The sequence below is a fragment of the Sceloporus undulatus genome, chromosome 8, assembly GCF_019175285.1.
Source record: "Sceloporus undulatus isolate JIND9_A2432 ecotype Alabama chromosome 8, SceUnd_v1.1, whole genome shotgun sequence".
Taxonomy (NCBI): domain Eukaryota; kingdom Metazoa; phylum Chordata; class Lepidosauria; order Squamata; family Phrynosomatidae; genus Sceloporus; species Sceloporus undulatus.
In genome coordinates this window covers 9,186,043-9,195,353 of record NC_056529.1, presented here as the reverse complement: position 1 = coordinate 9,195,353, position 9,311 = coordinate 9,186,043, and the positions used below count along the sequence as shown (strand labels likewise).

The window sequence follows — 9,311 nt, the reverse complement described above, 5'->3', positions numbered from 1 at the left end:
GCTTCAGTCGCACATCTTTGTATGTATCCTGTTTACAGCTGAACTTGGTCAGTTTGCACTGCAGGACACACCGACAATCTAACTTTTTATACTTAGCAGGGAACAGAGAAGCATTGAGCAGGAAAGTTATCCTGGTAGTTTTCTGTGAGTTTTCCAGGCTATGTGGCTGCATTTTGCCATTTTAAAAAAAAAATACACACAAGGATCTGACATACTTCTCTGCACATTTCTTAAAATATTTTGTACACACTAGTGTATGCATGTTTCAATTTATATGCATGTTGGTTATCCATTTAAATACGTACAAACACATTTCTGTATCATATGCATTTTCTGTACTCTTTTAAACGTGCAATAAAAGCATTAAAATGCACACACACACAGCATCAAAATGGAAAACAGGAGAGTGACACAGGACACCGGCAGCTGCACATGGATGTATATTTTAATAAAAATAATTCTGTCAAAATACAACAGAATGTGGGTTTCTTTACCATATTCCCAGTACATTTTTCCAATATTTTTTATTTTCTTCAGTTAAAATTTCCTCCCCTTGGAAGGTTTCATGCTAGTGTTGGATAACTGAACCCACAAATACTAAGCAGAGACTGAACCACTGTGTGCATGGCTTGGCAGGATGTCCATCAAGTCATCATCCCCAGTGAAGAAAATATCCCAAGTAACGTCTGAAGCCTCATAGACCTCAGGTTCTGCTCAACCTGTCTGGTGACTGGGGTTTTTATTGTCATACAGTTGATGAAACTACCCATTAAAAAGGAAAAAAAGTAACCGGAAAATAAACCCAAGCGTCCTGACATTCCATGCTAGAGCTGGTACCTGAGTTTTGAACAACAGGAAAAAGGGATCAGAGAATAATTCAAAGGTTAATCTATATTTTATTAGGTTGTTTCCTATTTTCATCCTAGCTTGAGATCCAAGATGAAGTCCAGTATCGTACTGTCAGCCACCCAACGTATTGCTGTCAACATACTGAAGATGAGAAAATACACCCCCCCCCCCAAAAAATTAGATTCAAAGAAACAACTCAACCCAAAGATTTGAACGTTAAATATTCCTTTGCAATTCACTTCACAGTACTCACACACCCACGCACACAAATTGGTTGCATCAAAGCCTAGGCAGCAACTAGTTTTGCTGAGGGTTGATGGGGAAGTGTGATAGGCAAAGCGTCAATGTTAGACAGTAGCTTCCCAACAATTCCACTGCCAACACTTGTTGTTCCCTATCCATTTTTTAAAAAATCAAGGTTGGCAACCAGCATCCTAGATACCCAACTGGAACCCACCCATCACCAATTGGTTTGGGATGAAGTCCTAATTTGAACTGAAATTACATTGGAGTTTGCAGAAATATATGTATGGAAGACAAATGTAAGCAGAATGCTTCATGATAGATTGATACTTCTCATTTTCTGATTCAGGGTTTAGTATGACTTTTAAATCATTAATCTTAGGAATCTGCGTAGGTCTCATCTTGCAAGTCATATGGGCTGGCTAAAAAATGCTCATTTGAAAGCCGAGCACTCTACAAAAGGAACTGGTTTGGATCAGAGCAAAGAGAAATGAGTCCACAACATCCAAGAGAGGTTTTGGCATGCCTCAGAAAGATGGTTTCTCACCCAAGTTCTAAACAGATGATGCCTTTCCCTCTACATAACTCTCTTGCCACTTCTGTCACAATTCCTGTTCCTTTGTGAGCTTTTTTGGCTCGTATGTTTATGGGTGGGGGACAAGGGTAGGGTTGAGAGAGGTACTCTCTTGATTTGGGACCATTCGTCAAGATTTCAAACCATAGGCAATTTTAAAGCTATTGTATTAAACAGATAATTCCACCGTTGGATTGGAGATCAATCACAGAGAGACACCATTAGATTCTGGAGCTGAAAATTCCTAATGTAAATTTTACAGGCACCATAACAAAGGACTTTCCATCTATAGGATCAATGTCTACAAATGGGAAGATGTTACGAACTCTGCAATTTTACCCCACAACCCAAACAAAAATACTACCTATTACACTTGAATGCCATCTCTCTGAAGACCATTTATAGAAGAAAATTAAAATCTAGGGCCGGATGTATTGCAGTGAAATGGTATGAGAGAGGGGGAAAGAATCCACAAAGGCTGTCAAGAGAAGTATCTGAATACATAAGGGACAATTTTGTTACACAAGTGTCATGGCTTGAATAAACTAATTTTCTTTCTGCATTCTCTAGTTTGATCTTCTAAAAGGAATTGTTATAAAAGGAATTAAAAATGTGTGGCTTGTTAGGGATGAAATCCCATCAGTTCTATTCAGTATGACCAATAAGGAGTGTTGGCAACTGCAGTCTGACCACTCCTGAAGGGCTACATAGCCCCCATCTGTGGATTGTGGGCCTTGACATTTAAAAAATCACATTTTCTAGTGGAAGTTTCAAGTGTTTCTGAGCCTAAACATCAGCTGCACTACAATAAAGAAACTTGAATCATGCACTGATTTATACTGAATGTTTCCCTATATTGTGACAAAGAGCTCCTGCAATTTCTTCAGGATCATGAAACCAAAACCCAAGCAGATTGTCTTAGATCAAGAACACATAGTAATCCTTGTTCTTTTCGAGGGACAAAACCAACACAGACAAGCCCTGGTGGGCTGCAGGCAGGTATAAACTGCATTATGCCCATTACTGTTGTATTGCGCTTGCATATATGCATCACTCCCATTCTAAGCCAAAGGCCTACTTCCCATCAAATATGTTCATTTGTCTCTAGGTTACTTCCTGTTTGTGATATGAAAACTATCATATGATTTGAAACAATACTTTATGTAAATACTTTAACCTGTTGAATTTAAGAGAATTTCATTTTCCTCCAGGAAAATGCAAATGTTGAAATGGGCCAGCAACCCAAAGATGATGAAGTTCCATTTATCTACCCACATTCTAGATAAAACAGTTTTTAGTATAGCATGCTTTTCCAGAATGCACACTAACATAGGTACGCACATCCTCACATACATTCGCTGATGTGTGGGTTTCCTAGCCCCAGTGTCTCTAATACTTTACAGGGGATATCATTTTGGAAATGGACAGCCTACCATTAAATGAAGACTACTCCTTGAAGTAAAAATTGCCAATTAAAAAACAAGAAAAAAATATTGGCTTATGTCACATTTTAGTTTGCAGCTAATTAAATGAAGCTAGTTTTTCATCCTGTTGTCAAGGAAACAATCAACAATCTTATATTCAATGTAAAACTCCAGACATGCAGGCAACGAGGGAAGTATAAGTTGCTTTCTATATGCCTGTCTCAGTTTCAAAGCTAGGCTCATCAGCTACAGCGATCCTATTAGTCACAGGTTAATGAACAACATATGAAGAGGCAGATGTCAGCCAAAATTAAGGCCCCTAGGCAAGGGCCACTAGCCCAAAGAGGCAAAGAAAAGACTGATGTTATCGAGTTTCTGATTTCCATTCCACTTTAAATAAACCCTTTGGATGTCAGAACCATGCAGCCAACAAAAAGAAGACACTCTGTACATTGAACATGGCCACTTCTTTGAAATCTGCTTTATACACCTCTCCCTACACCTCTCTACATCTGTCTATGGGGAAGCCCTATTTGTAAAACCAGCTACCTAAATTATTGGAAGTGTTTATGAAGCTCTACTGAACCTGGAATTTCTTGGTCTAATGTATGACTGCTAAGGTCATCAACTCAGTACAGTTCTAGTTGTTCCTCATAGCGTTTGGAGTTAGATTCCAGTACAGTAATACTTTTAGGGGACAACTGAATTAAGGGCAAATCAATGTGTTGGACACCTTTTGTTCTATTTCTTAACTTCTAGGATGGAGATTCCAATTAACTTTCTGTCAAGCACATGCACACACACACGCACGCACACATACACACACACATTTGTACCACATGGCACAGAAGAAATAAAGTGGGACTGACTATTCTGAAACAGTAGAATTTTGGTTGGATGGGTCAGACTCAAATGAATATAGTAAGACCTCTTGCTCTTAAAAAGAGGACTAGTGCTAGAGAACAATACTGCGTAGGTAGGTTTGTATGCTGACAGTTTCCTCTTGTAAAAATGAAAACAAAAACAAAAAACTGGGCATCACCAACTCAAGATACACTTTTATCTCTAAATTAATAGAAACCAGCTCAGCACAAACTCTCCAGATATAAATACTGGTGGCTCAGTCAGAGAAATAAAATAAAATAAAGATAAAATCCTAAAGTCAGAAGGCGCTACACATCAGAACGACCAGTGAAAATACTGAGTGCTGCAGCAGCTGCAAGGCAGAGCAGGCTGTGGTGATGATGGAGGGTCCTGCCAAGCAGTTTCCATGGTAAGAAATGAAGGCGCAACATGGATGCCCCCCCTTCAGTCAGCAATGTGTCCTTCTGCTGGGCAGCGTGTGGGGAGCCTGAGGGGGCAGTAGGAAAATGCGAGGCAGGGGAAGTGATGGTGGCAGCACCGGAGGGGTCACTCTGTTTCACTCAGTGGCTAGTGCAAATAGTCGTCCACTCTGGCAAAGGAGCAGGAGCCCAAGCCCACGCGAGCCATGAGCCGCAAGCACTCCGAGGCCTGGCCCAGGGCAAGCAGCAATGGGGGCTGCTTTGGCAGGTTCTGAGACTCTGAGGACAAAAGAAAGAGAGAAGACATTACAACATCTGATGGGACATAAAGAAAGTACCACTCATACAACTTACCTGCTTTTCTCTCATGCCCCCAAAGACTAATAAGATGCCTATTGCAGAGAGCTAATTCCCCTCTGCCAAAAAATCTTGTTTTTTTGGGAGATGCCTTGCTACACAGCTGGAGAAAACAGGTTGCATATCTGTAACTGGAGTTTTTTTAGTGTTCCACACAAATGGGTTATCCTATGCCTGTGCAGTGCACAGTACAGAACCTTCCAGAATATCAAAGCAGCATTCTTGGCAATAGACCCACCCACCTCCAGTAACTTTATATAAGGGGCTTCTCACCAAAACCACTAGTCCTATGAAGACCAAGGCAGTAATCCATAGGACCAGCAGGACATGATAATGGGAGAATGAGCAGGGTTGTGTGAGTGCACAGACAACTACTCAAAGAACCACAGTTACAGGTATGCAACATGTCATTTTTCATGGTCTCTATGATTCACAACAAATGGGAGACTAGTAAGCAATACACATGAAGGAGATTGGAGTGTCATCGTAAATGAGTCAGATGTTTACTGGACATCAAGTGAAATGCAAAATATCCAACATGAAAACATAAGTATAATGCCTCCCACCTATATAAGGCAGCAATGGTATAGAAGCATTTTCAAGAGACAGAACTATCCTGAAACATGACAGCCATGTATCCACTTACCCAATATAGCGCTATTGAGTGCAGCACACACAGGTTCCCTCTGGGTTGGATCCAGCTGCTGTCCAACAGGGCAGTTCCATGGATCAGAGTAGGCAAGCAAGCTGAATGCATCCTGTGAGAGGAGAAAGGTATGACCAACACTGTAATAAAAAGAGATTCTGGTTCTCAAAGCTGTTTCTTAGCCCAGTTAAAATAAATGATTAATTTTGCCATTTTAGAAAAGCATAGTTAGGAAATGTTAACTTTGGTTTGACGATTAGTTATTTTCACATTACAGCCTTCAAAGTCAGTTGCAACACCAAGGCTGGAACAATGAAGATGCTAAGAGGGCAGAAATGGAAATTAGTTACTCCAGTCCAGGGGTGACCAAATGGTGCGAGGGCCACTTTTCTCCCCCAAAGCAGGTCACACTGCTGCAGTTTTTGCTGAAAATACAACCTGAGTATAACTGAAAGGAACTTCTAGTTTTAGTTTCCTGCATATTTCTGCCAATATTCAGTTTTTTGGGGAGTGAGTGGGTTGTGAGGCATAATAACACCAAACTATTGCATTTGAGTGAAGTTTGGTGACATCTGGGGCAATTTTCAGGCAGCTGTTTGCCAGGAAAAAAATGAAAGTATCCAGGAGACTCGGGGATGCAAAAAAGGAGTTGCCAATATGTTTTCCTTATGCCTGATCTAAACCACAGTTTGCTTATTTTATCTTTAGTTCAGACAATGGTTTGTGTCTTTAACTATGTTTATGTTCAAAGCATGGGCTAGTATGATCTCAGAACTGAGATCATACAGCCCGCAAGACCCCTAGGTTGGCCGCTGAAATGCCCAGAGCCTCCTCTCCAAATTTTGGTTTTTTTCTGAGATGATTTTTTGAGTGATTTTTCATCCCTAAAGCAACCCAAAGCCTGCAAACTCACCCAGAAATGTGACAGTTTGCTTCCCCCAACTCCTCAAAGCCCTCTAATTCTTCCCAAAAATGTGAAAAGAAAAGGTCATCTGCAAACCAGCCAAAATGGTTGCTGGAAGTGACTTTACATCACTTCCAGTATGTTTGAAATGTGTTGGTGCAAACTGATGGGATGGGTGCCCTAGGCAGGGAAATGGTTCCTATCCCTCTTGGCATTCATTTACGTTTTAAACCCACTATAGTGAATGCTGCAGCATGGAGCAGAGAAGAAGGAAAGACTAGTTGAATGGTCTATGAAGCTGCCCACACCTCCAATTCAATACACTGTAACAATCCAATCACCAACAATGTGTAGAGGAGTAAGCGTGTTATCCATGACACTTTATTAATCTGCAAGCAAGACAGGCACAAGCTTTCCTTTTTGCATAGCCCATGTCAATGCAGCAATTCCTACCACCTTCGCATGAAAAATGGTAGACCCTCCCAAAATAGGGCTGTCTTGGTAGCTGTACCTCATTTGTGAATTCCTTCCTCTTATCTGTTCTCTTAGGTATCAGATATGATGTTTTTTACATGCTAGGTCAAAACAAGGGCTTTAAAGTGGTTTCTAGAGTAATAGAAAACTGATTGTGTTGTGATCCTTCTATCATTTTTTATAATTGCTTATTACAGTACTTCATTTTTGCTAATTTTACTGTCTTTTCTTTTCATTGTAAGATATTCTAAACAAACAATGCTGTAAGCAGACTTGGATTTTTTTTATCGAAACACAGGACAGAAATATTTTGAATGAATAAAAAATAGTAACAGTTGCTGTAAAACACACCTGTAACATTTTTTTATGTGTTGTATTCTTCCCATATTCTCTGCACAGCTGTTCACTCAAGGTCTGCAGCTCCCGTCCAAACTGGATCATCCGTTCAGTGGCAGCATGGTTTCCTCCACAGAGCTGCCTCTGGGGACAGCCATCCTCTAGAGCAGAAAAAGACAGAAGAAAAGTGTAGGTGAACTGAGGTGTTTCTACACAACAAGGCAATTACCACTGCCTAGGCCCCATAGAATTGTTCACTTTTAGTCAAAAGGTACTTTTAAAAAGGTCTTAATTAAATAAATATCCTCTGAGGGTAAGGGACTACATCACGGAGATGCAGGTCTCTACGGACATGCAGAGGAATTGATATGCCACCAAACATTTGGCAGTTTCTCACAGCTGTTATATATGGTTTCAGTAAAACCAAAAAATGCCCAAAGAGGAAAGAAAACATGGAAACGAAGAGCAAATAAATGAAAACAAGCACAAAAAGAAAAAGAAAGGAAGGAAGAAGCTTCCTTGATCAGAATTTGTCAAAAGAAAATACTCCTTATGTTACAGCTAGTGCAGCAGAGGAAAAGGAAGTAAGGAAACAAACGGGCATGCCTGCCTAAGCATGTGCACTGATGATGGCAAACAAGACTGCCATCAAATGCAGCTCAACTCTGCGACGATCTGTGTGAAGTTCCACACAGATGCAAGACCCACACGTGAATCACAGAGGCCACAGAAAAAGAAGTATTCTCATTCTCTCATTCAATATACACATATATTGCTGTTTTCTAGAAAGGAAAGGAAAGCATGCCTTCCACCATGCACCCTACCCATGCTGGAATCATCTGTCTGAAGGATCTCTTCATGCTTGTAAGTGCCATTCATTATCCTTGTAGCAGAATTTTCCAGAACTCCGTTGGGGTAGTGTTCTGCTTCCATCTCCATCTCACTGTCACTGCATTCAGGAAAGAAAAAGGATACTATAAAAGACTGAAATACACAGAGAGTCCTGTTTGAACATGAAAGACAATCTCAATGGCTGAAACACACTGCAAGATACTGAGCATTATCAGCAGACTTTCAAAATGAAATTACTTGCACTGCTATGGCAGTAAAGTACAATTTATACTGAAAGGAGTTAAGTTGGCTGGAGGGGGCATTATTTGGGTGTGTCTGGGGCTTACACACAGCAAATTTACTGCAGTATCTTCTCCAACTTGACGCACTCCAGATGTGTTATAACTACAATTCCCATAATCCTACAGGCAACGTAGCTGGTCTTCGGTCCATTGCATCTGGAGGATGCCTATAAAGGCAAAGGATGTCCATTATGGGCAAAGGGTACCCATAAGCATACAGCTTGAATGTAAAATACATAACCCAGTATCAGTTTCCAAACTCATTGTTGAACAGCTGGCCACTACAAAGTTTTCCTAGAAAAGGAGGTTCTCTTCTTCCTGGTTTTTCTGTGCTAACCTGGTTTCTTGGTTGCTGGTGCTGCTGTGCTGCTGGGACTTGGTAGAATCTGTGGAGTTGGACTCTGAGTAGTTCACTGACGAAGGGGATGATGAGGAAGAGGATGACGATGATGAACTCAGTGCAGGATATTTACTGTGGCTCTGTTTGTTTTTTATGGAAGTGACTCCATTACTACAGCTTGGGCTATCTGCTCCTGAAAACAAAAGAAAAACAGTCAAGGCTAGAGGACCCTGCTCTCTTCCATTGTTACAAGTATCATCAAATAATAATAATGGGGAAGGACCTCTAAAAGAATCCTTTGAAATAGCCCAGTGAGGACTGAGCATCCTCAGTAAACACAGAATGCTGAATGCTGGAAGGAGAGGAAGAAACAGCTGAGACAGGAAAGAGAATTAGTATCCTGGGAGGGGGGTTTTCAGAAGAAAATGCATCCTTACAAAGCCTCAAATGACTGCCTAGTATAGTGTTACACTTTAAAACAACCCCCAGCCTTCTTGCTTTTTTCAAATATCTGCCAGATACATGCTGGAAAAGCCTGGAAACAAGAACAGGAAGTGATTTTCATCTTCCTGTCTCCATTCCCGGAACAGGGGGATTATTTTGCCAAGTCCTTCAATGACTCTCTTGGTGCTGCTGAGGTGAGAATGAATTGGAAATTGAGGACTCTGATAAATGAAAAGTGATTTCTCCAAGAGAGGAGGACAGGGAATGGAACTTTACTCAGAGAAAAGACAACCAAAATGGCAGT

The 9,311-nt window shown here is 40.8% G+C and overlaps 1 protein-coding gene across 3 annotated transcripts in view; it reads right to left on the bottom strand.

The window, feature by feature from the left end:
• Nucleotides 1–427: 427 nt before the first annotated feature.
• Nucleotides 428–9,311, bottom strand: part of RANBP10 (RAN binding protein 10) — a 42,357-nt gene continuing 33,473 nt past the window's right edge. For all 3 annotated transcript variants that reach the window (XM_042437489.1, XM_042437490.1, XM_042437491.1), the window contains 5 exons: nucleotides 8,561–8,756; nucleotides 7,915–8,039; nucleotides 7,106–7,251; nucleotides 5,377–5,488; nucleotides 428–4,652 (listed from right to left, as the gene is read on the bottom strand). In XM_042437489.1, coding sequence (XP_042293423.1) covers nucleotides 4,522–4,652; nucleotides 5,377–5,488; nucleotides 7,106–7,251; nucleotides 7,915–8,039; nucleotides 8,561–8,756 — 710 coding nt within the window. In that variant the 3' untranslated portion in view covers nucleotides 428–4,521. The remainder of the gene's footprint in view (nucleotides 4,653–5,376; nucleotides 5,489–7,105; nucleotides 7,252–7,914; nucleotides 8,040–8,560; nucleotides 8,757–9,311) is intronic.